At 41.1% G+C, this 27,694-nt stretch overlaps 1 protein-coding gene across 2 annotated transcripts in view; it reads right to left on the bottom strand.

The window, feature by feature from the left end:
• The window catches only part of TFB1M (transcription factor B1, mitochondrial), a 57,225-nt gene extending 39,250 nt beyond the window's left edge, over positions 1-17,975 (bottom strand). Inside the window, exons 1-4 of one of the 2 annotated variants that reach the window (XM_037126135.2) lie at positions 17,771-17,975; positions 14,752-14,903; positions 4,279-4,387; positions 3,124-3,275 (exon numbers count right to left, since the gene is read on the bottom strand). In XM_037126135.2, coding sequence (XP_036982030.2) covers positions 3,124-3,275; positions 4,279-4,387; positions 14,752-14,903; positions 17,771-17,903 — 546 coding nt within the window. In that variant the 5' untranslated portion in view covers positions 17,904-17,975. The remainder of the gene's footprint in view (positions 1-3,123; positions 3,276-4,278; positions 4,388-14,751; positions 14,904-17,770) is intronic. The other variant, XM_037126134.2, reaches the window with a different exon arrangement.
• Positions 17,976-27,694: the final 9,719 nt, after the last annotated feature.

Here is a 27,694-nt window from a genome sequence, read left to right as displayed (position 1 = left end):
TTGGAATTTATTTTGACATATGGTGAATTATTAAATGTTTTCATAAGAGTTAATGAAGTGTGCATGCATTTGCTAAATGATTCTTTCTTCCTCTGATTTATAATTTGATCATCACTCTGCATTAAGTCATCTGGTTCTGGGCCTTCCCGTCTGGCCTCCGTCCGCTCAGGCTGTGCCGCAGCGCTCTGAGGATCGGAGCTTTACAAGACATTTCAGCAGGCCCCAGGCAAGGCTTCTCTGACACCCTTCTATTCCAAATCTCCCTACCCATTCTCGTAGGTCCGCTTCTCAGGGTGATCCCTGGAACTGAACTACATTTCCAGATGTTATATAAACAGTGTATCTCCAAATCCTTTTTACATCTCTTTCCAATAATGACGTGCTTTATTTACTGCAATCCCTACTGTCTTTAGGGTTCTGTTTATTTATCACTAATTCAGTCCTAAATTCTCCCTAACGTTCAATATATGCAAGCATGATAGGTGCTTTATCAAATTTTTGATCTGCTGATGAGAACTGAATGCTCTTCCCGAAGAGTCCCTCCATCTTTGTTAGACCACCTGTTTCCGAGATTTCACACCCTCTTTCTTCTTGTGTCGAATCAGACCAGTGCTTACACAGGGTTTTGTCATTATGTCACAGGTGTTGATAAAGATCAGTAGGTCAGTGAAGGGCAGACTTTTCAATACATGGCCCTAGGTTAATGAGCACTGTATGGTAACAATACTAAAACTGGCTTCTCCTTCAATCATCCACAAAATCAACCCCAAGGGGATTATAAACATAAGTTCGAAAGGCAGAAACAATAAAGCTTCTAGAAGATAACGCAGAAAAATATCTTCATGATCTCAGGCTATGAAAGGATTGTTTTAGCAAGACACGAAAAGCACTAACCATAAATTTAAAATTATGAACATCAGCTCTTCAAGAGACGCTGTAAAAAGACAATAACGACACACACAGTGGAGTGTCCGCAACACACTTAATCAGGGATAGTAAGAAGAATATGGAAGAACTCCTTTGAATCACTGAGAAAAAGAGAAGCAACCCAACAGAAAACTGAGGAAAAGGCATGCACTTCACAAAAAAGGGCTTACCCAAAAGGCCAATAAACATGTAAAACGGTGCTCAATTTCATTAGAAATCAGCAAAAGACAAAATAAAACCACAATGACACACCATTCTCCTGAGATTAACAAAAAAAGTGCAAGTCTGGCAAAAGCAAATACTGACAAGGATATGAAGCAAAGTGAACTGTTGGTGCGAATATAAAACAGGCATAATGACTTGCGAGAACAATTCTGCATTATCTAGCAAGAGTGAAGATTTACAGCCCTTTCAATCCAGCATTTCTATGTGCTTGTCTGCTCCAGCTGACATAAACAGAAGAATGCTCACGGCCACTTTGTCTGAAGTAACGAAACACCGAAACTAATTCAGGGTCCCAAAACAGGAGAAAGGGCAGATAAATTATGACAGTCAAAGACTGGGTAGTATATAGTCATACAAATAAACTCCACCTATAGGCAATACAAGTGAATCAGGATAAAAAGGAAAGATACTGCATGAATCCAGGTGTATAAAGTTCAAAAGTGGACAAAAACTAAAGCATATTAGTAATATATAAGAAGTGGTGGTAGGGGGAATGAAGACAACTACACTTAACAATAATAAAAAAAAGGATCTATGTGATAAACTGCAGAGACTGTAAATCTCGAATCCACTGTATTGATTACCTTTGCCATAGGTGGGGACAGGAGATATAACCTGAATGAGGCATCCAAGGGAGTGTCAAAGACGTTGCCAATTTAATTAAGTTGCCTCAGGTGGTGGAGATTCCGCTGTTCTTTTTGTTAAACCATATATATATACGAGGTCTGTCTGGAAAAAGTCTAGCCATTGTTAACACAGTAAGAATGGTTTGCACAACATCAACGTAACCTGGCAGCCAAGGACAGCGGACTGGAATGCGCATGTGTGAACAATGATCACTTCACTGTACTAGTCAGTGGGGGTGGCAGGCGCCACTGAGTGAACATATGGACCATGTGGGCATCACATTCAAATGACTGAGAGACTAGAGCAACGAATCTGCTTCAAATTCTGCATTAAGCTTGAACATTATTCCTAGGTGGAAACTATCTGGATGATTCAGAAGCCCACAGCTATGGGCTACTGATGATTGGCAGCTTCATCATGACAACACGCCAGCCCGTGCATCATGTCTCCTGCAGAGTTTTTGGCAAAACATCAAATCACCCAGGTGACTCAGCCCCACCATAGCCCAGACTTGGCACCCTGTGACTTTGGTTTTTCTCAAAACTAAAGTCACTTTTGAAAGGAAAGAGATTTCAGACCATCGATGAGATTCAGGCAAATATGATGGGACAGTTGATGGCTGTTGGGAGAACTGTGTGAGATGCCTACTGTTAGGTGACTGAGGTGTCACCGTCCTATGTACAATGTTTCTTGTATATCTTCTTCAATAAGTGTGCCTAGTTTTCACAGTACATGGCCGGATACCTTCCGGACGGACCTCGTATACACATTATCTACTCTCCTGTGCTTGTATGCCGTAACAAACAATTTAAGAAACAGATCCGCTCACCTACCCTGGAGGCTTCCTTCCCAGGGAGTGAACGGGGAGCACAACTGCTGTGGGCCCGCGGGCACAGCCGGTGGGGAGTAAGTGCAGGTCTCTGTCCGGGCGGAGACGCCAGCCCCCTCCCCTTCCTCGGATCCCAGCTACTAACATTTTTTAACTGCTGCCCCACTGAGTTCAGCGTATCAATGACAGCACATCACGTGCCCATCCCTGCATGTAACGCATCACAGTGTCACACAGCTCCCATCTTTCTCCAATCGCGCTGTGGCCACTTGTCCTGTGTTTGCTGCTTGGCCTCCTTAGTGAGCAGCACATCACTCAGGCTCGGCACGGAGCGCTGGCAGCAGCTACGCCTGCCGCCGCCGTCACACCTCACGTGTGTCTGCGCCGTGGCTGGCTTTTCCGTGTGTGCCCTGGAGTAGTAATTTCGGGAAACACGGTCTGCGTTGAAAACACAGTGCTCTTTTGTTTTGGAATTTGATCGTGGGATAGAATGGCCGGGAAAAATGAAAACTTACCTCTGCCACTTCCTGCTGAAAAGTCAGCATCATCTGGGTTCTGCCGTAAGCAAAAGGCCCGTCTCTCTGGGAAACATTCTCAAGCCACCGGATTATCAGTGGAGTTGACACATTAAAAGGCAGATTTCCAATAATATGTACATTTGGAGGGTCTGTTGGCAGGAGGAAAAACAACTTGAAATGGTTTCATCAATATATTTTGAATACAATTTTACTGAAGAGTAAAGTTGAATTAAATATTAATAGCATCCAATAAAAACATATGAAAAACTATGACTGTGTATTTTCTACTTTATCCTTCAAAAGCAATGTTTTTTTCACAATTGGCTTTGAATTAAGGAAAAAATTCTACCTACCGTATTTTTCAGACTGTAAGACGTATTTTTCGGACTATATTTCCTCCCAAATTTGGGAGCGAACAGGGGTTGCTTCTTACAGGCCGAATGCAGCCTACCTGGCTCTCGGGGGGAGGGGGAGGGGGAGTCCAGGGCGGCAGCCTATGTTATTTATGTTATTAGATATTTTACCACACTTTTTGCTTCAAAATTGTTTTCCCTATTTTCCTCCTCTAAAACCTAGGTGCATCTTATGGTCTGGTGCATCTTACAGTCCAAAAAATTCGGTAATTGGTATTCACTCAGTGAAAATATCCTCATATTTTTGGCTTAGGAAAAATATACAAAAGAGCTGCTTTGAGGAAAAAGATAATTTGCTTCGGACATGAAGAGGTCCACGTGCTTGTGCGGCACCCAGATGACCAGTGCCTTGGTTGGTCACTGAGTGTGCAAGACAATGGAAATAAAAGAAAGGTTCGGAAGTGGCTTGGTTTACTAAACACCCCTTTTTTTGTTTACCATCTGGAAAAAGTAACACCTCATAGTTCGCCCCATCCTTATGTGGAATCTTAAAAATGACAAGTTTATTTGAACACAACCCAAAGCATTTGAAAAATAAGACAAAATTAATTATAGAATTAAGAAAAAGTAATATAGATTTTGTATTTTGGAAGAAAGTGGAAAAGCAGAATAAAATTATAATACATATCAACTATTTATTCTGCTTAGCTAATTTTTAATATAAATATATAGCATTTGTAATAAATATATAATATAAATAATTACAAAAAAAAAAGAAAACCGCTCCAAAGTCACTTACCATCCTCCCACTGTCTTTTAAGACTTTCTGGAAAAGCCCTTTCCACCTTAAATGTCAACACATCTCCGTGGACAATTCTCAGTTTTCCGGGGGCTGCGTCGGAAAGCATCTAGTTTACAGAAAGATCAATAAAATGAGCTCATGCACTTTGTCAAATACTGAAACTAACTTTTTCACTTAAAATCTGGGCATTATTAAATCTGAAAAGCCAGAGACTACGAGAGACCGTTAATGAAGCAACAGGTGACGGCACCCCCTGCAAAAGACTACTATGGTGGTTTCCTTTTACCACGGCAATGACGGGACAGTGACAAATGGGAGCATAACAACGGCTTACAACTTCACAAATGATATAGTAACATAATTTTGACCCTCGGAATGACTTGTATTTTTGTATGGATGGAGCAAAAACTCGACTCCTATTTATAAGTTTTTAAAGTAGAGGCTAGACATCATAATGAAATACTGAGAATTATGAGTAAATCGCATGAAAGATGAGCTTAATTCAACTAAATCTTTACAGCCTTAGTACACACATAGGGTTCCCTATATCACTGAGATCCGTAACTTCATCTGTGGGGAGAGTCAAAGCAGGGAGGCAGGCGCTGAGCCTGGCTGAGCTGCAGGGGTGCCCGGAGGCACTCCCAGACCACGCATCCCTAATCTTAACACTTCCTGATCCACGGGCACTTCCAACCTGACGACTCATCCTGCATGTTTTAATAGCTTCACCCCTGCCTAGTTCTACCTCCTAACCATTTGCTTCTCTTCCTCTTCCCTCAGCCTTTCTGAGTAAAACAGAGAAGGAAAGGGGGCGGGGAGCAGTGAAGTGAAGTGCCCCCCCCCCTTAATCCCTTTTTTCCGCCACCCCATCTGCTTCCGCACCATGACAGCGTGGGCACCTAGCTGAAAAGAGCCTCAGAGCTAAGCCAGCTATAAATCTGTATCACATGTTAAGTGCCCCTGTGTCCAGCACAAAACTTGACTCTTTAAGTCCTTGGTAAATAAAACCAGATGCAGCCCCTGAGCTTATAAAGTTTAAAATACAGGAGTGACTATAATTAGTGGGAACAAACATCACTAAAGTAGATCACAAAGGAAGAGATGAGCATCTTCCCTACTGAGTCCCAGCTCAGGGAGCTCAGCACCCCTGGGTCTTGCTTCTCTAGCTCAATCCAAGCTAATGCCTCTCTTCTCTCCTTGCCTAACTCATGCAAAGGACAGGAGGGATGAAAGAAGCCTCACACAAGCCAGAGAGAAGACAGAGAGGAGGGGGCCAGTTTGTAGATTATGCCGGCCTTTGGGTCAACACTGTGCCTTGCACGTGCTTCTCTGTAGCACTTACAACACACTGTATCATACTGACCTATCTACGGGATTTCCTTCCCTGTAACAATGTGCGTTCCTTAGGACAGCACCTGTTTCTTACCTACCTGAATGTCCCCGGCAGCTACAACAGTACAGAGCGGGTGCTTCATATACTTTTGATAAGTGGATGACCAGAGCATTCGGTTTTTTGTAAAGTTGGAAACTTCCTAACCTAGCCTTCGAGATTTTGGGTTCCTCAAATCTGTAAGGCCAATTAACTTACACAGACTTATTTCACTGATAATTCGGGCAGAATTATACAAGTAAATAATGTTTCAGAAATGCAGAGCTGAACTGCCTATAAGGGTAAGATGCTAAACATTTAAGTTTGGGAATATCTAGTTTGATATATGTAGCCATGGTAGTTCAGCAAAAATAACTGCATACCTCTGATATTAAAGTAGTTATGGTTTATTTTAAATTACCATAATTTGTTAATACTTAATTTGATGAGTTCCAGACAAAAAAATCTTAGAAAATGTAAGCACTGCAATATACTATAAATAAAACAGGAGATAACACTCTATGAGAGGCACTTACTACATAAAAACTGTGTATTTAATGATAGCATTTACAGTCAATGAAGAACATTAGAATTTTTCTACAATTATGCTTCACATAATTAAAACAAAACAAATTAGCATACCAAAAACAAAGAGGCAGAACTAAAAGCCTATGTTTCACAATGCCAATATATATAAAGTAATTAAGTAATTAGTCATTAAGACCAAAACAAGACAATGTAAACTGAGCTCTCTGGCATTAATTTACATGCTCTTGTAACTCAGCCACATTTGAAATGTTAAATTTTTCCACGCTGATGTACCTGGCTGTCTACAAGAAAACGGATACAACACACATTTATCTTCCTTCCTTAAGTTCAAAGTTACACTTGTATCATATATTTTTGGGATTCCCCTTCAGGCTTAAGTCTCTGTCAATGACAAGCAAACCCTCCCATGCTTTAGAAGGTCTACCTCGTCCACAACCACTTCGTAGCCTGATCTTCCACTTCCCGACTCCCCACGGGAGGAGGTGTTCACAGCTGTGAGTGAAGGGTCTGCAGCAACTATGGGGGGAAACGTGCTACCCCACTGAAATAATAGTGTGATTACTGATAACAGCCATTCAAATGCCTAGATACTCAACAATGACACAGGCTTTCTAACTAACCACTTACAGAGAAAAATGTTTTTATCGTCATAATATCTGGCGGTGATGGAGGACCAGGAAAGGTCATTAGTACAGCCCTTCAAGAATAACACTGGTGCATCACACGTCAAAACCCTAGGGTATTACCTCCTAACACGCTGGAAGGCACAGCGAGCTGTGAAGGCAGGCACTTACGTACAGCCAAATGAGTACTGCTATGGACACTCTTAAATTGTTCTAGCATATTTTTAAAGATTTTATTTATTCATTTTTAGACAGAGGGAAGGGGAAAGAGAAAGAGAGGGAAACACCAATGTGTGGTCACCTTTCATCTGCCCCCCACCAGGGACCGAGCCTGCAACCCAGGCATGTGCCCTGACTGGGAATCGAACCTGCAGCTCTTTGGTTTGTAGGCCTGCTCTCAATCCACTGAGCCACACCAGCAGGGCTGTTCGATCACTTTTATTTTAGTTTTCAATCCTACATGCTTCTAAAAAAAATGTGACACAAGTAAGCTTAGCGTAAAGGCATACATTAAGCAAGGCTGTAAGAAACAGCCAAACCATGAAAAGAATCATATACGTGTATATAAATGGTGGGAGCTAACTGCCCTAGAGATGTTAGCACTCATGACCGAGGCACGGAATTATAAAATTCTTACTCTTACTGGAAAAAATTACACCAAATATCCAAGAGAGAAAGTGTTCCTGCCCTCCCTCCCCCCGCTGTTAGGTTTGGTAGAGGGGACATGTCACAACATAATGGAGAATAGCTTATAAAAGAAAGCAAAGGCAGGAGTATCTTCATGTGGTCCTTAGAAATCTCTCTTCCAACAAGTCAAGGTCCTACCGTACACTTTTCTATAAGGGCAAGTAACCGGGGTCCACCCAGGTAGTGTGTCGGTGATCTAACTGGACAATGAGAGAATGTATGTGATTCTTGGAACTTACACACAACTATAAATCCCTTGAGGCCAAAAATCTGTATCAGATAAGCCAGCTTGTACCGTTCATGCCGCCTCCTCGCGGGGAGGCGCTCACGGCGGCGCCCACTGCCCAGCGGGCGAAGCTCAGACCACACAGCTTGGCAGCACCCCCTCGGTCCCGGGTCAGCAGGAGGCCACCACTGCTGACGCAAGGGCAAACTACATGAGAATAAAAAACCCTGTAACAGGCAACTAGGCAGGGGGAAAATAAAAATCTTTATTCTTATGTAGAATACATAGAAAAGACTAGTGCTATTCTTTCATCTTTCAAAAGGAATTCAAGATGTTACAATAGCCTTTTTTTGGGTGTTGATTACTGAATGATTTCCAAAAGGGAGCTTGCTTTGCTATTTTTTAAAAAGATTTTATTTATTTATCTTTAGAGGGGAAGGGAAGGAGAGAGGGAGAGAAATATCAATGTATGGTTGCCTCTCATGCGTCCCCTGCTGGGAAATGGCCTATAACCCAGGCATGTGCCCTGACTGGGAATCGAACCGCAGTAGTCTGGTTCGCAGGCCCGCACTCAATCCACTGAGCGACACCAGCCAGGGCTGCTTTGCAAACAGGACCGGAACATGTACAGCAGAAGGTCCTTTACTCAGCCCATGAAGGAATTAGATGGCTGATTCAGTACGTTTTCTAGTCAGCCATGTTTACTCCTTCAAGTGTTAACATTTCTGAGAAAGACATACATGGAAATCCGTCTCCACTTTACTGCACAATCTCCTCCTTACAGCCAAGTACGATGAACCCAATTTCACCCTTTTCCTGATGACTTTTCCGTGTTTGCCGGTAGAGTAATGGCCTCGGTGGTTATGACCCTTACTACTGTGCATTTTCTTCCAGTTTTTATATTTTGTTCTTATGGCTTTTCTTTGTAACACCTCCTGCTGTTTTCAGTGGGTCTGCTTCTAGCACTGGTCCCTATCCTTTTAATCTGAGGTGGCCTAGGAAATCACTTGAAAAGTTTTTTTATTGATTTTAGAGAGAGAGGATGCAGAAGGGAAGGGAGGGGGGAGTTAGTGAGAAAGAGGGAAAGAGGGAAGGAGAGAGAGAAATCAATTTTGTTGCCTACCTCCTTATGCATTCTTTGGTTAATTCATGTATGTGCCCTGACAGGGGATCAAACCTGCAACCTCGGCATATTGGGATGATACCCTAACCAACTGAGCTACCCAGCCAGGGCTAGGAAATCACCTTGTATGTAAGCTATTTTTTTTTAATTTCATTTATTTATCTTTAGAGGGGAAGGGTTAGGGAGAGAAATATCAATGTATGGTTGCCTCTCATGCGTCCCCTGCTGGGAACTGGCCTGTAACCCAGGCATGTGCCCTGACTGGGAATCGAACTGTGATCCTTTGGTTCGAAGGCCCGCGCTCAATCTACTGAGCTACACAGGCCAGGGCTTATAAGCTATTTTTTTGCTTACTTATTGAGTTTGTCTATGTTACGATTAACTATGGTTAAAGCTATATCGAAAAAGTTATATGCGTAAAATACGATGTAATCATGTTACAATAAAAAGTTAAGCAATCTTCCTTTCTTAAAGTTTGTACAAGGTAAAAGAATTTCCAAATATTATCTCTGATTAAAAACAGCTCCTTTCTCTAGAATGTCTAACTTACTTTTCATGTCCCTTTATAAGATGACAGGAAGGGGAATAATTATAATAGCAACCACTGACTGGCTGTTGGCACCACCAGGTTCTTTACATAAATTTCTGTCTACCCTTGCAATAACCACAAAAGATAACCAGTATTCCCAGGGGAGAAAGCTGACACTAAAAAAGGTTCAACGATAAGCTCAAGGTCAGAAGGCTAGAGGCACACGTGAGACCTGAACACCAGCCTATTTGAGTCTCCATCCTGAGAATTGCCCACTGTGCCCATCAGGTAGAGATAATCACTCCTTTTACCTGTTACAAAAACCCAGAGGTAATACTGTAACCAATACCTTACTATCTCCAAAATTCCACAAAATAAGTAAATGACTTAATGGTTAAAAGAATCCTAGAGCTCCTTACTCCAGCCAAGATAGGCTGTTTGGGGCCAGACATACTCTTCTGTGCCACATAAAAAGTGGACAGAGTAGTTGAAGTGACCATATTGAGACACCGGCCCAGAGGGAACATAGAAAAACCCGAAAATCCAAGATGCTCGGTAAACCCCACGGACAAGAAACATAAAGAAAATGTCACCAGGACACACCATGATGAAACTGCTCAAAGCTGGTGATAAAGAGAAAATTTTAGAGGCAGCCAGAGAAAAAAGACAGAGAAGCAAAGATAAAGATGACATATTTCTTGTCAGAAACAACACAAGAAGATAGTGGGCAACACCTTAAGAGCACTGAAAGAACACTGCCAGTGTGTTTTTCAAGAAAGGAAGGCAAAATAAAGTGCTTTCAGACACACAAGCACTGAACGATTCACTGCCAACAGATTAATACTGTACAAAATGCTGAAGAAAGTCCAAAAATGATGCTGGGTGGAAATACGGGTAACGAACACCCAAAATGGTAACCATGTGAATGAATATTTAAGAATTTTTGCTTATTTAAATCTCTTTTACACAGGATTGACTTTGCAAACAAAAACACACTGTATTGTGAAATTTATAACATATGGGGAAGTATGTTGATGAGCACAAAGGCCTGGCAGGGAGAGAAGCAAGCAGATACTGTGAGGTTTTATGCTACAACTGAGCTGGTACAGAACGTGCAGACAGACCGGGACATGTGAAGACGTGCACTGCACACCTTCGACGAACTGCTGAGATAACAGAACAGAGAGTTACAGGTAACAAGCTGCAGTGGGCGGAGTGCTGGCCCCACAAAGATGCCCACACGCTAATCCCCGGGACAACGTTCCCTTCCATATAAAAGGGACTGTGCTACGTGATTTAAGATCCTGGGATGGGAGATGGCCTCCTAGATTGTCCAGGTGGGTCGAATAATCACAAGGGTCCTTATGAGAGAGAGGCGGGAAGATCAGGTGAGCAGTGGCAGGTGGGGAAGCAATGGGTCCAGGAGCTAATGAATACAGGTGGCCTCTAGGAGCTGAAACAGGCGAAGACACAAATGCTCTCCTGGAGGCTCCACAGGAATAAAGCCCTGCTGACCCTGGTTTTAGACCCTCTGATCCCCAAAACTGTAAGAGAAGAAATTTGTGTCACCTTAAGCTACTGAATTTGTGGCTATTTGTTACAGCAGCAATAGAAAACTAATGCATAAGGCAGAGATGGCCCATTGGTGGGGAAAATGGCAAGACGAAACTATAAGCTGCCTATGAGAAACCCACTTTAAATACAAAAACGCAAATAGGTATGAATGATGGAATATATATACCAGGCTAACACTAATCAAAAGAATGCTGGAAAGCAATATTAATATCAGATAAAATAGATTTCGGAGGAAAGATTATCACCAGTGATATTGAAAAGCATTTCAAGTTTCTAAAAATTGAGATATAATTGACATATATTAGTTTCAGACATACAAAGTTCAATATACCTGCATACCTCTTTTTATTGTGCTTCATAAATGTTGCATTCTTTCGTTTGTTTTACAGATTTAAGGCAAAACCCTCCACCAGCAAAAAAGATTATGACTCTATTACACACTAGTTTTACTTGGTGGTCTGGAACCTAACCCACGATATCTCTGAGGTCTGCCAGTACCTATACATCGAGAAATGATCACTACAATAAGTCTATTTAACATCACCACACAGTTGCAAATTCTTTCTTGTGATGAAAACTTCTAAGATTTGCCCCCTTAGCAACTGTCGGGTTAGTAATACACTATAGTTAATAATACACTGTATACAATGTACACATAGAACAATGTACACTATAGAATTACTACAGAATGTAGTAACGTTCTATTCAACATAGCATTGGAAGTCCTAGCTATAGCAGTGAGACAAGAAAAAGAAATAAAAGGCATCCAAATTGGAAAGGAGGAAGCAAAACTCTCATTGTTTGTAGATGACACGATAGTGTTCATAGAAAATCCTACAGACTCCATCAAAAAACTATTTGACCTAGTAAGTTAATTTGGTAAAAGAGTGGGATGCAAAGTCAATATTGAAAAATCAATGTATAGAGTGTACGATGTATACAGTGTACTCCATACTGAAACACAATGTATACAGTATAATGTATACAGTGCATTATTAACTACAGTCACCATGCTATACATTACATTCCAGGACTTATTTTATAACTGCAAATTTGTACCTTTTGAACAATTTTACCCCACCCCTGGTGATGGCCAATCTGTTCTCTGCATCTATGAGTTCCATCACTTATTTATTTTAAAAGAATCGACATCTAGACTAAACATCTGGAAGAAAACGCAGAAATTCTAAGCCCCAGTGTTTCCGTGGCACTGGGGATTTTCTAGCGCTCCAAAGAAATAACAGTATTTTCCTCCTATACCTCTTTCCAGATTAGCAGTCTCCTGATCAACCCTTAATTAACAGAGGTGCACAGGCATGGGTTAATAATTTGATTAATTATATCAAAAATTGCATTAAGTGCTTACTAAGTAGGAGGCATTCATTTAATCCTCACACAATCTCACGAGCAAAGGGATGAACAGAGAAAGTTACCCACCCAAGGTCATACGACTAGCACACAGTCTGACCCTTGAGTCTGTGTTCTTTACCACAAAACTGTACTCTAATGCTTTCACGTATTAGATGCATTTCCTTACTTTACAACAGGCTGAGAGCGAAGCCTGTATGATCACTATTGTTCTTTCCTCTAAGCTGCCTCCTGATCATATTATCAGAATTGAATTAAGCTACAAATAACATACTTTCAGCTAGAAGACATTTTATAAATTATTGCAATTTCTTTAAAAAGTAATTCTATTAGCTCAGAAATCACTAAAATGGAGTCCTTAAAATAGATCACTGTCTTTCTGCCTTTACTCAGTTTTATGATTAATTTAGCACCTCTAAAAGAAAGTGGTTTTACATATTGAAACATTCTTTACAGGAAAAAGAAGTCTATTTGATGTTTTAGTACCCAACATTTCTTTTTAAGGCAAATTCCTTTCCTGCATACAAGGCGCTATGAATTTTGCTTCTTCTACCAAAAACAGGTAAGTCAAATACATATTCCCTGCAGAGTAATTTAGCTTAAAATTAACCTCCTAATATTTAGGAAAAGAGAGCACAAAACTTTTTGATAATCTATGCTGCATGATATTCACTTTCATTATTGACACAACTAGTCAGTTAATCAGCCAACCTTTTTTTTCCCATTTGAGGCTTTACTGAGCACCTGCTATATGCCAGGCACTCTTATATGTGGTAGAAATCCAGCAAGGGACAACAGACATATAAGAACACAGAGACGGTGTCAGGTGACAATAAATCTAATGAGACAAAACAAGGCAGATTAGGAGTGTAAGGACTGGGGGGTAGGGTGGCTGAGATACGAAGGGTGCATCTGTCTTTTAACTATTCTGTCATCAGTGATCTGTACTTGAGATCAACGAGGAGAATGTGTACATTAAAATGGGAATGAACAGAAATGTGATTCACCCCCCTGCCCAATGAGAAAGAACTGCGTATAACAGAAGGTGAGACTGAGGGTAAAGAAGTCTTTTCAAGAGCAGAAAATCAGATGGGTATTCCCTATGTCCAGAAAGGGCTAAATGATTAAACCCGAAGGGGATTATGTAGTGTTATTCAGTTTCTTTATAGCACTTCATGACCTCACCAAAAATGATATCACCCAGTTTCACCTCGAACTGAGATGCAGTTAAATCAGAAAGCAGTTCAAAGCAAAAATCAGTATTAAATTCCACATTTGATCACAGAATATGTACCATATACTGTTCCAAAATAAAGTTATAAATCTGAAAACAATTCTGTCACTAGAGACTGGGCAAAACTAGATAAAGATAAATCATACAATTTCTTAAGGCATGAAAACTGAATATAGCAAAAAGAAAAAAATCACTAGGTTTCTGTAAAAAATCAGATGCATGCACACAAATTTTCAAACGGTTCTGGTAGAAAATAAACATTTTTTCCATCAATACACATATAAGTAAATATTAAAATGTACTAATTTTAAACCAGCTGGTCCTCTTGTATAACAATAATAATGCAGGTAACTTGACAATTCTATTGGACTTAAAGGCCCTTCAGCCACGCAGTGCCCCCAGTGAAGAATTCCCATTATAAGATCCCTGCTGCTCTGTCTGCCAGTGTTTTAAAAATATATGTCCCTTCTTATTTTAAACCCAAATCTGCCTCCCTCCCTTCCCTCCTTTTGTTCTCATTCTTTCGAGAAGAACAAAACAAGTTTATTCTCTCCCCACCACCCTCTGATAGGCAGTCCTGAATGCCCTCATCCAGGGCTTCACTCCTCTAGTTGAAACGTGCCCAGTTCCTTTAAATATTTCTTATAATAACAGTACCTACTGTTTTAAAGATGCACATATCACCTTACTCACACCTCGTCTTGAATCCATACTACGGTACCACTTCATTCCTTCAAATAAAAAATCCTCTTACACAAATGCTTAAGTTTAGCAAATAGTTTCTCAGTTAAGCCAATGTCTTCTCCATCTTTTGCTTCTACAAATGATTTTTGGAACCTAAGTGAAGTTGGAAGAAGTCATGCTGAGTCATTATTACCAGTATTTGTTTGTTCTCACTTTTAAGGAATGGGCCATGATGTGCACAGGTGTTAGGGTTTTTTTGGAAGGCAACACAAAACAGTAAGTTTGTTTGGCATTAATGACTAAAGCAGGTTAATTCGATCATGGTCAACAGACCACGTGGGGATGCCTGTTAGAAACATAGCTTTTTAACCCACTCTAGACGATGAATGGAAATCTCTGGTGTGGGGCCTGGGGATCTGCCACCTATGTAATCCTTGGATTCCGAGGCGTTTACGAGTCCTGGCCGAAACTGGGCTTTTGGAAAGACCCTTCAAGTATCTCACCTGTAATCCAGGAATGAAGCGACTGTCCTTTTCAACCACCAGAAGTTCAGCAACACTGGCGTTGAGAATGGATCTTGTGATCCCCCCAGGCCCAGGGCCCACTTCATACACATAAGCATTTGTCAGATTGCCAGCTTTCCTTACAATTTTATCTGGAGAAAAGAAAGATATCTTGATTATCTTGAAGAATTTCATGGATGGAATTAAAAATGTAATCAGTACAAATTCTTATCAGCCATTTACTCAATCAACTAATCCTTTATCCAGTGTTAATCCAATTACTTACCTCTCAGCCTAAACAACACAGAGTGGCCGTTCATCCTCTTACCACTTCACTGTTGGGAAGTACCAGCCCCTCAACAAAAACAGGATTATCATGATAAACTGACTTCACTTCAGTTAACTGAAGTTTACTTCCTTAACTTAAACTTAGCCAACGTTGTATTTTCTGTTCCTCCTCCAAACCAACCCATCCCTACAGAATGGCCTGGATAAGCACACACCACTTCTCAACAGTTACTGAACATCAAACTTTTTAATGAACAGGACCAGTTTCACAGTCAGAATTTCCAATGTTACTGCTGAAAAATCCAGGAGCAACAAGTGCTGGCAGTCTCTGTCTTTACCTCTAGACATCAGGTTGCTGGTCAATATGGCAAAGGCAGCAAGGTCCTAGATCATAAGACTTGCAGAAATTTGGATTCTTGGTTTTCAGTTAAAAGTTAAATTTAGCAGTGGAGGTTTCAGAGCTTTTCAAACATGCAAGTTGATATGGAGAAACTATCTTTTAATTAATCAACTTTAAGTTAGGAGACCTTAAGAAATCATGGAAAAGCAGATTAATGAGGACTCAATGCAACCAATCCAATCATCACTCCCGAAAAAACCATACAGTGGGCTGGTCTATTGCCTGAGATTAAAATCCGAACTGGGCCTCCTGGAGGAGTGGAAACTCAGCCACTGAAAACACAGCAGCACTTTGGTCATGTTCACTAACACTGTAGAGCCCCACTTTTCCTGTTCTTGAGAACCTCCCTTTGTAGGCTTCAAGGAAAAACAGTCTCTCAGCCTTTTAAAAATAGCTTTGTCTATCAAGGGTGCAGGGAGGGAAGCCACATCCCCTGACCACCTGTTTGCCACAGGTGCTTTAACTGCTTTCTCAAACCAAATCCTTCCAACACACTATCCCAATTTAACTCCTCTGAACTTTTCCTTTGCCTTGACTGTTTTTGCTTGGGCAAGGTCATCTAGATGTCAGGCAGATGAGAAGGGGCTCCAGCTCAGGTGTAAATTCTAAAGGTGATACAGATCAACACTTCTCAGAAGGAACAGAGACGATGCATTAAGCACAGGCATTATGAAGTCAATTTAATATTCTCGTTTTGAAAAGTGGAGAGCTGTGACAATAGGCAGGTCAGTGGCTCTGCCCTCCAACAGTTCAGGCACACTCAGACACAAATGTCATCGAGGAGGCACTGCCGACTCAATGAGCTTGGGTTTCAGCCTTGCTCTGCTCCCACCTGAGCTTCTCGCCTTGGACAAGTACCTTAATTTCCCTTCATTTCAGTTCCCATGGAAAAGAGAATAGTATCTAGATTCTGGAACTTACTTACTCCTGAGAGAGAATAAAGGCTCAATGAGAAAATACACATGAAGGATTTAAAAAAAAAATGTAAAGATCTGTATTTTCAGTTCTGAAATTGACACTTTATACCTACAATGTGGCTAATGACTGGCAAAAAAGCTGACTGATTAGTACCAGAATCAAATAACTTTAGAGGTGGGTAACATTTTGAACTCATGTTGTAGGACATTCCTCCAAGTAACAGATTTAAAAAAAGTGAAGCAGTCCTGGCTGGACTGAGTACCGGCCTGCAAACCAAAGGGTTGCTGGTTTGATCCCCAGTCAAGGCACATGTCTGGATTGGGGGCCTAGTCCCCAGTGTGGAGGGGGCATGTGAAAGGCAACCACATATTGATGTTTCTTCTTCTCTTACTCCCTTCCCCTCTCTAAAAATAAATAATAAAATTTTTTAAAAAAGCTGAAGCAGAGTTAAGCTATTTTACCCAAAGTCATATTGCTACTGGCAGAATAAAAGCTCCAAGCAAGTCTAAGAAAAATGAAGCATCTTAGTCCTGCTTTGCGGATGGTATTTCAATGAACTGAAAAATGAACTTCTTGGGTGTGATATACTTTCAGCTTCTAAAGAGAAGTCAAACAGAAATATGAAAACCTCAAAAACGGTAAGTGCTCTAACAGTGACACGTTTGTAACACATCTTACTCTTGCAACCTCGTCTTTTAGAAGGGAACATCGCTAAGAAACGGTAGTAGTGGTTAAGCGAATGTATACATTTGCAAAACTCATCGAATTGTGCTCTTCAAACTGGTGATTTTTACTGTGCAGGAGTGGGAACGTAAACTTACTAAACTGTAAGCTCCTGGGGGTAGACTTTGCCTAGTTCACTCTGACTTTGCAGCTGCGACAGCAGCACAAAGCTATTCAATGTGCATTTACCGAATGAGTATTTGCGCCCACGAAAACGTCTTACATGCAAGTAAACGTCTCAATATAGACTTCTACGAGTGACACCCACTTTCGACAAGTTATTGATACAATCCCTGAAGTAATCTAAGTTCGGATAACTTTAAACTGCGCGGAAAGTTAACCTAGCCAGCACGTGCAGCACTATTTCAGTAGTAACACATCGAATTTCGACCGTCCATAATCGCCTTCCCCAACACGACCCCTCCGGCCCTCGGGTCTGCTGGGCGTTCGCACCGCCGCCCGCACGAGCCTGCAAATGCCGGAGCGCGGGATTCCGTGCACGCACAACGCGTCCCACACGCCTGCTGGGCACGGAGTCTTCAGGACACAGCGGAGGAAGTACGGGACTAAGGGCCAGTTGTACGGCTGTGTCTGATGCTGGACACCCGCCCGCAGGGTCCGCGCGAGACCGGCGACCCACGCCCCCGGAGATGATGGGGAGACGGCCCAGGACACTGTTAAGGTATCCACCTGTCAGCCTCAAGTCCAGCAGAAAATTCTGGGAGAGCTGCTTCACCGCTTGCAGTCTGAACAACTTAATGATTTCTCGGATCGTGGGCAACGGCGGAAGACGGAAAGTGGTGAGCGTCCTGGAAGCAGCCATGAGCCACCAAGGGGCGGCCCAGGCCTCACGCGGGCCTTTCCCAGAGTCACCTAACGCAGCCGACGGAGGAGGAGCCTGGAGTACTAGGGCCCACCTCCGTGCCCACCTCATTGGTCCGAAGTACTGTGTCCTAAAGGAACATTGTGGACAGGAAATCCGGGCGCTCTCAGGGCGCATGCGCAACGTCCAGAGGCGCAGGCTGGGTGTATGTTATTTTTCCACTCCAGAGGGCAGTGAAGGACCCTGCGGTCCCGTGGGTGGGCGGGGCCTCTCGTGGGCGGGCGGGGTCTCGTGGTTGGGCGGGCCTCGCGACGGGAAGCCGGAGGGGCGGAGCCAAGGATGCGTGGAGCCCAGCAATCTGCCAGGGATGCGGTACACCTGGCTGGAGGACATTCCTAGATCCCTTCTTTGAACAGTTGCAGAAAAGCTAGTGATTAGAGGACTAGAGGCAAAAAATGTTTGCTAACAATTCTCTCATACGCTTAGTTATTTTTAGGGCCTCAGCGCTGCAGGCCCGGATGGCAGCTTTCTCGCTTCTCTCGGCCTTAGTTTTATCATCTGTTACGTGGACAGAATTCCTGCTTTAAGATTGTGAGCACTAAAGGAGATCATCTGGTGTGCAAATTCAGGACAAAGTGCAATGCTTCAACTGTTTCAGCCTCTCCTTGAAGTAACAGGAAAGCCAAGGATGACAGGAAGGAACACAGTAATACTAATAGTTAACTTTCGTTGAGCTTTTCCCAAAGTACCAGCCTGCACAGTTGAGTGCTTTGCAACTATTATCTCATTAACTGTTAGAAAACAAAGTAAGGCTTAGAGAGGTTCAGCAATTTGCCCTAGGCTGCACAGCCAACCAGGTGGACTCAGGGTTGGAACCCCTAGGTCTGAGTTCAGAGACTTCTTTTTAAGCAGTTCAGTCAATGTAAAGGGTATTTGGCTTGCCTAGGTTGTTACATCCAAGTACAGAAAAAAGGCTCAAATGCGAGTTCAATCTCTCTATTGTACTAGACAAAAAGCAAAGAAAGATATTAAACTCTCTGATAGAATTTAGCTTTTCTAAACCTGTTCTGTTTTTGTTTTTGCAAATTGCTGCATTGATCGCAATTGAATTTTAAAATTGTTTATTTCTCAGAATAGTAAGTCTAAAATAAAGCTAATGGAAAATCCACCCACCTTCTGTTATAGCTATCTTAGAAGGGACTGTGAGATAATCTGACACACTTTCTAGCTTTAGAAAATTGGGATGTGACTCCCACAGAGATAAGATGATTTGTCCAAGGTGGCAAGGAAATGTAGGTCGAAAGCCTACACTCTTCACTCAGAGCCCTTTTTGTAACTCAGACGTACTATACCTAAGAAGGTATTCATTTGTAGTGATAATCATTGTTTCACTTAGTCCTCACAATCCTATGAAGATGAAATTATTATCTTTATTTTATTGGGGAGAAATAGAGATGAGATCCTCTGACTTGCCCATGGATGCACAGCAAAAAAACAGAGAGAAGATCTGACCTGATTTCTTGCTTTTCTGAGTTCTGATCTCATGCGCCACACCCTCCCAAGAATTAAATGTTTATGTTAATTAGTTAATTAATTTATGTTAATTTATGGTGTTATTTAAACATATAGGATATATATACAAAATATAATTCTGAGTATAAACTTAAGTTTAAAGTTTTCGCATGACAATTTGAGTAAACCACAATTACAATAAGTATAGTATATATGCAAAAGTACAGATCCAACACAAAGGATGCTTGGTGTTACATCACTGCTCTGAATGCAGGATGGTTTTGTAAAATGTTCAGTACCAACATGGGTGTCGTGTAATGACTGAATTTCTTCATCAGTTTTCTGGGTCCAAACTAATACCAAATCTTTGCTCAGAATTTTTGCCATTGTCTCTTGCCTTTCTCTTAGAAGAACATAGAAGCCACTTAATAAGTCTGCTTGCATCTGTTTCCATTAGCTTGAGACACAACTGGCGGTGAATTACTTGGCACTAATGCCATCATTGGAAACACACATTGTATGGCCATTATCAGGAGATTGTCCAGATGACTCGGAATGTGCCCACATGAATTTTTAAAAGATTCACACCAACATAAAAATGAAACACAATTTTAAATACAGCAAAACCACATTTACTGGAGAATTTCTCCCCAGATATAACTATGAGAATTATTGTCTTATATCATGCCATCTTAAATGATCAGCATTTGTGGGGTTGTGACCTATTATTTACAAAGCAGTTTCCCATGTCACTTCACTTAATTCTCATTTGAATTCCATAGTGCATGTTTACAAAGATATTCCATGAGCACGATCACAGTGCTAGGGTGTGCAATTGAGTCTCGAGCTGTGATCTTCTGAGTCTATTATTACCTCTGGTATTGTATTAAATAATTGTTGAGCTGAATAAAAAAAATCCACCTTAGGAAAATCTTCCAAGTTTTTAATAATCCTTGAGATTTAATTTTTATCTTCATAAATATCTGATTCTCAGTCTTTTAATTTTCAGAAAATTATGCATAACTCCGTGCAAAACCCGTGAAGTCAGCAGGGGGTGTTTCAGTAGTGTATTTTACATATTAATGCAAATGGCTTTATCCCTTAAAAGAAAAATATGCAGTTTCATCAGTTTTGAAGCTTTGAAGTATCTACTTCATCTAGATATAGATTTTAATGTGCTAAAATATTATAATTAATACAGAAATTACTAGCTCCACCTATCGGTGAAGATGAAGAATTACAAGTCATTCTAAGTGTTGCTAAACTAGAATACAAAATTCTAATTTGCACAAATCCCAGAATGGTTATATGAGAAAATTACTTATTATTTGAGTATTTATTTTAATGTAAGTGATATATGACTTTATTTGGTATAAGTGATTTAGTGCCTACTCATAGAAAAAGTGCTACTTCTAAAAGGTTGTCCTTTTACTAGTTTCTTGAAAGAGACATGAAAGCCACAAAGAGCAATGTCTTCCTGCCATGTGGGAATTTTCAGAGAAAATTAAATGTGACTTGGAGTTGCCAAATTGAACTTTATAAAATGACTATTATGGCATGTAAAGGGCCCTTTTCTGATAGTATTTTATAATTCTGTATAATATGACTCAATGCTCCAGAGAAATATGAGCTGCATTTTACACATATTTTGTCTTTTTTTAATAGCTGTTTGATGCCACTGTTCAAAAAGGAATCTAGTGACCTACCTAGAGGGGAGAATAAAATACATGATAATTCTGAGCAGACAGACCAAATACTTATTCTGTGGGGATAGAAGCAGGGCAACTTATGGAAGCAACGCAGGTTAATTGTTGGAGAGAACCATGTACTAGTTATACTATATTTTAAGTATCGTGTTTTTCACTAATCCAGGCAGTATTTGAAAGCCTGATGACTATCCCCAACTATCTGTGAATTATTGTGAAGTATCCTCATGGGATGATGAGGATGGGCAACCCTTTCTGCTGAGGATGAATCGACTTGGGGTTTTCGCACATAACAACAGAAGTCTTTGTGTAGATCCGGGGTGTCAAACATCAAACTCATTTTCACCGGGGGCCACATCAGCCTTGCAGTTGCCTTCAAAGGGCTGAGTGTCATTTTAGGACTGTGTAAATGTAACGACTCCTTAACAGTTAAAGTGAGAGCTTGGTGCTGCTGCCAGCTAGAAACAAGGTGCCAGGCCGGATAAAACGAGGTGGAGGGCTGTATTCGGCCCTCGGGCCTTGTGTTTGCCATCTGTGTTACAGATGAAGAAAAAGTCAGTACCTACCAAAGTCACTGTAAAAATAAATTAGCCTGTATTATAGTAATAGTTTATTAGTTCATCTCAACATTTGATTGATGAAAGGTTGAGAATACATGAAGCTGTGACTATGAATACACTTGCATTTAAGGCTTTTTCATGCATTTAAAACCATTCTGTGAATGAGGAGGCTCTGGGTTCAAAAAGTAAATGGGTCTCCCTGGGCATCTTGGTGATAGCAAAGGGACCATTTAGTGGTCCACCATTTAGTGGATGGACCACTAAATAAGGCCATGTCTATTCTTTCTTTCTCTGTTCAAGGTCACCTGTCCTTGTCCGTCTCTACCGCAGTCCCCAAAGACCCAAGGGTGTAGGCCTAGGCCATAGGAGGAAGGCAGTGCGCCTGGGTACAGGCCTGGCTTGTCATTCACATGGTTCTGTACAAGTTAGTGACTTGAAATTAATACACAGCAACTGTCTGCCTGTCCTTCCAACAGGGAATGGGTAGGTGGAGAAGGATGGGGCGGCCTTCCCAGCCTTGAGGAGGAGGGCGGCCAGAGCAGGTTTGTTGGTACCCTCTCATTTCCCTTCCGCCTCCCCTGGAGTTCGGTGTCTTCAGGCTACTGTTGAATTGACCACATTCCTCTGTGCTGCTAGACTTCCGCTCCTTTAAATCATCCAAAATTAGTACTCTCCTCACTATTCTTGATAGTTCAATTTAAATCATTGTTCCCCTAGTGAATTTCAGCTATTGGGTTAGAACAAGCATGCTTATTATTTCCCAGAGATAATTATGTTACTCCGCCTTGGGGTGTAGGACCAGGCCGATGTCCTGGTCAAAAGTGTGGATTGACAGCTTCCCTCCCTCACCAAGATGAGACTCTAGACTTAGGAAGTTTCTGCTTCAGTATCCCAGTGGATGGCCAGACGAAGGAGGAGGCGGAGCTACTGTTAACCCTCCCACTGTAGCTTTTGAAGAAGAGGAAGCCATCCTGGAAGGGGTAAGGAAAGAAGAATTTGTGGTTCCTAGCAACCAACATGACTTCTATTTTAAAAAGAAAAGAAAAAAAAATCATACAGCTTTGGAGTCAACAGACCTTTTCAGCTCCTGCCCTATTTCCAACCCCTCTTCTCTTTATAGTTGAACTTGTCCAAGGACGACCTGCTGTTCTGTCATTCTCACTTCCCTCAGCTTCCTCCATCCTCACTTCTAAAACCACTGTTGGTGAGATTCCTAAGGATGTCCATGTTTCCAAATCTAGAGGACACATCTAACCTCTCCTTTCTTGATGTGGGAGTGACTAGAATAATTAGATTTATCAATGCTTACTACATGACGTGCTGACTTCTAGGTGCTTTGCCTATATTAATTTTTAAACATGAACAACATATTGTCTCCTTTTACTAATGAAGGAACCGAGCACAGAGAAGTTGAGTGTCCAAGTTCCCACCACTCTACTCACAGTGGAGCTTGAACTTGGGCAGCCTGACTGCAGCATCTACACACTTCCTCTCTGGGCTGTGGTGACTCATGCTGTGGGCCAGCAGTTAACCTCTCTCTGAAGTCCTGGTCTTTCAACTTGGACCACAACCCCTGTCTTTCTCTTCCTCTACCCAAACTCTCAAGGCTCAGTCTAAGATCCTCTTCTCTCTTTCCCTCGTTTTTTGCTTGGTGATCTCATTCATTTTTCATGGATTTAACGCCACCTTTATGTGGATGCTTCTAAACTCATATTTCCAGCTCCAAATCTGCGTGTAAAACTGCCTGCTTTATGTGCCAGGGGGATGCCTCCCAGAGATCTAAAACGTCGTATGTTCTAATAAGCTGTTTACTCTCCTCTACAAAACCTTGTCTGCCCACAAACTTTCCCAGACAGTAACCCCGGAAACCTGAGAGTCAGTCTCTCTGTCTCCTCCACACCCCATATCCATTGCTATCATCAACTCCCAAAATCCCGACTTGGCTTCCCATCTCCAAGTGCATGGTCAGCATCTTTCACGTACATTCCCACAGCAGCCTCCTCCAATCTCCTTGCTCCACAGTCCATTTATATTAAGCTGAAAAATTATCTTAAGAATGTCCATTGGATCTCTTACCTGCATACAACCCCTCAGGGGCCTCCCACTGCATAGGAAATAAAAATCCAATTCCTTGCCATGGCCTTAAAAAGCCTAATCTGACCCCTGCCTGTATGTCCGTCCTCATGGAGACCCACCTTCCCGTGAACCACAACCATTCTGGCCTCCTTTGTTCCTCTCACTTCCTCTATTTTCTTGGACATGAGTTTTTCTCTGTATAGAAGGACCACCTCCCACTCTTCCGCTGGTGAGTGTGATTGTATTAGGTTACATGGCAAAGGGAGCTTGAGGTTGCGGATGGAATTTAGGTTGCCAGTTAGCTGCTTTGAAGATGGGGAGATTTATCCTGGGTTATCTGGGTGCCCCCGGTGTCATCACCAGCGTCCTTACAAGTGGAAGCGGGGACTGGAAGAGAGACCCAGAGTGATGGCAGCCTGAGAGGGCCGTAGCTCAGTACTGCCCACTTGGAAGATGGAGAAAAGAGGGTGAAGGTCTGAGAGGGTCAAACCTCCAACGTGTGCAGAGCCTAGAAGTTGGGAAGGGCAAGGAAGCGGGGATCTCCCCTAAAGCCTCCAGAAAGGAACACAGCCTGCTGACCTCTTGCCTTCAGCCCAGTAGGCTTTTGAACTGCAGGAATATAAGATAAACCTGTATTGTATTGTTTTGAGACAACATGTTTGTGGCAGCTTGTTACAGCAGCCACAGCAAACAAAAATGTTTTTTTAAAAAACTAACATGAATATAGTAACGGATAACTTATAGCATTATGAAAATTTTTATAATGTTCAAATATTACAAAACATTGTCCACCATTATACTGCATAAGATAATGTATATACTGGACCAACACGTTGAAAGTATTTTGTAAACGTTTATTCTCTTACTTTCTCTTTTCTTGTCTGAACACACGTATCTAGCAGATAGATATATAGCTATATATAATCAACATATGTGTTGTTAATACTCTTATGGTATTAAAATCAAATAACTGTTAGGATGTAGTTCCCTTAATGTGACATATGATGAAGTCAGCTCAGAGGATTGCCTGCCAATTTATTATTCCCTGGCGCTCATGAAAAAAGATGACTTTCCCTTCCACAGATTTTTATTGAGTGTGGCTGTTGCATATTAACTCTATTCTTTTTGCTTCATTATTTAGAGGCATTGACAATTTTAACACCAGAGAATTACCTTAACGATAGAATCATAAATGGTGTACTTTAAGACAAATGTGTGACTTGCTCTTAGTATGACCCAGTTTAAAAACTGTGTTCCTTTTAGCCTGTTCAATACCTCTCCTGTTCTATTTGGGGAGGAGAGTGAGGAAGGGTGAGTGATTCTAATTAGGCAGGTTCAGACAGCCACTACTGATACAGAATTGAGCAGCAGTGTAAACATAAAATACCAAATGGTTGTTTTAAAATGTTACATTGTATAGTGAAGTATACGCACGTGATGTTGTGACCGAAACCCTGTCGTTTTAGACTGCCTTTAAGACAGTTTACTCAGGAGTCTTATAAATGGGAGGGGTTGCGGGAGGCGGCGGGAGGCAGGGAGTGCTGGCCTAGGGGTGCGATCGCTCCCCCAGTTAATTTACATTGAATTATACCCCTGACATTACATCGCATCATCCTATCAATTATGTATCTTACCTCATCATGCCATATATTGTGTCACGTTATATGTATATGTTATACTTGTATTACGAATTAAATACGTTTTGGTAGTTTCACTCAGGAATCCATTCGTGACTTGAACTACTCTTTAGAGCAAAAATGTCTCCCCAGTTCCAATTAATTCACAAAACATCTGTCACAAACTGTCAAACTGCACTCTGGTTCAGTGTCACTCTTATCCTCTGGCACTTAGGTCTGCAGCCATTCCACATTCTCATGTGTAATTTTCAAACTTTTTGGACCGTGATCCACAGTAAAAAAAAAAGCCTTTTGTGTTGTAACCCTGCACACAGAATGCCCCTCCCCCAACTCAAATGTTCCATAGAACACTTAACCCAACTGCGTGATCTATTTTCTAATCTATTCTAATCACTTGTGCAGTGTTTTCCCCAAAATGATCATTGTATAATATTTTGGTAGTTTTTGCTACTTAACAATGGACTATGACGTGCAACTGTCTTATTTTCTTGTTGGCTATTAAGCTGACGAGGTGAAATCTGGTATGTATGCTCTTCCAAAATCCTCACCAGTTTTCCTTCGTTTGCCCTCAGTGACTATCTCAGTAACTCACATGACAATTTTTTGTTTGTTTTTTAAGTTCTGGAAGCGCTAGCAAGGCAAACCACTAGCAAGCACAGTAGGAAGAAAACTTTTCTATTGAATGAATGTATACTTTCAATTTATTGTAAAACGCAATGATTTATGTCATCAGAACAATCAGATATTGTGAGCTCACGGCATACATCCATTTCTGCTTCATTAGGCAAAACATGAGCAACTTGCTCCCTTTCTGACCGAGGTGGGCTGCGTCTCCTTCACTGTTAGCAGCATCTTCGGAAGAAGTGGACTCAGAGCTTATACAAGTGGTGAGACTCTCTTTAAGAAAATAATATAAATTATGAATACAAAGTTAAATGTGGAAGTCAATATTTATTTCAAATAAGGAAAAAACTCAAGATGTGACAAATATTTAATGATAAAGAACACAAACCTCATAGCATACAGAGAAGTAACATATTTTTATTATCTACTTTCTGACTTTGATAATTTTCCCCTACATTTTGGGGATGCAAAGTCTTTGTTTGCTTCTTCATGTGATAAAAGTTAGAAATTTTTCCATAGAAAGACTAGAAAGATAATTTAGTTTTTGCACTACCATGATTGATTACTATTTGGTTTTTATTTTTGGTAGTTTAGAAAAATTTCTGGCAGCTTCCTTAATTATTTTTGTTTATGTCATGTGCATTGTTAGGATTGCTGTCAGATTTGGAAAAATCTCTGTTAAGTTTTTTTTTTTTTTGCATGTGTGATCTGCATGTTTTTTGAGCATTCCAAGTTTCTTGTGCAGTGTTTAATCTTAAATACTTTGAATTAATGACACTCATTAACCAATTTGTCACAGGTGTCCTTATTGTAGTGATGTACTGTGAGTTTATATTATATTAATCGATGCCAGCATTTGGTGTCAAATAATCAAGACAATTAATTTTTTCCAATGCATTCATATGATTCACTCCTCTTTATGAATTAGGTTATCAAACAATCCATAAGCCTATTCATTACTTCTACTCAATTTATTTATTCTTCTTTATAAATTACTGCATTTGGTATGATGGATTTTTTATTGCATCTCACATCTTTGTATAGACATAATTTCTATTGATTTTATTGCTCTGTATATCACTCTATGGCTTTTGTTTCTTATCCCTTTGCTTTTTTAATCTAATTTTTTCTCTCGGTTCTTTAAATACATAAAATTTAAAGACAGCAGAAAGCACGCTCCATAATGACACAACTCAGGAGTCTATAATTTTGTATTGGTTTTACTGGAATGTCCTAAACCATCTTTTCAAATTTCAATTAAAATTTTCTAACTCAACTTCCCCTTTCCCCAAATTCCCAAAGTGTTCTCCTCCGCCAGAATACCACCTGGAGACTGACAATGGTCTTGGCTGTGGTTAGCATGCCTCACGTGGGCAAATGTTACAAAAACATACAGCCAAATGTGTACATTTCCAGGGCTCTTCCCAGGCCCTTGGAAGAGCCTTGTTCCAGAGAAAGTTTGGACATTTACACTTCCCGGGCTTCATGGTCAATCTGCCCACGTGCAGGAATAAGGCCCATGCTGCACAATGACATCCTGGTGACACTGTAATTGTAATTACAGGACTGGTCACGCTTCCAGGGCCAAACAAGGGCTTTCTTACGGCATGTGCATCATAGCTTGCATCGCCTCCAAATCGGATGCCATGGCTGGGGTGTGGATGGTGGTTTGTACA

The sequence above is a fragment of the Artibeus jamaicensis genome, unplaced genomic scaffold, assembly GCF_021234435.1.
Source record: "Artibeus jamaicensis isolate MK-2021 breed Jamaican fruit bat unplaced genomic scaffold, CSHL_Jam_final contig_497, whole genome shotgun sequence".
Lineage (NCBI taxonomy): Eukaryota > Metazoa > Chordata > Mammalia > Chiroptera > Phyllostomidae > Artibeus > Artibeus jamaicensis.
This window is presented reverse-complemented; position numbering and strand designations above follow the sequence as displayed.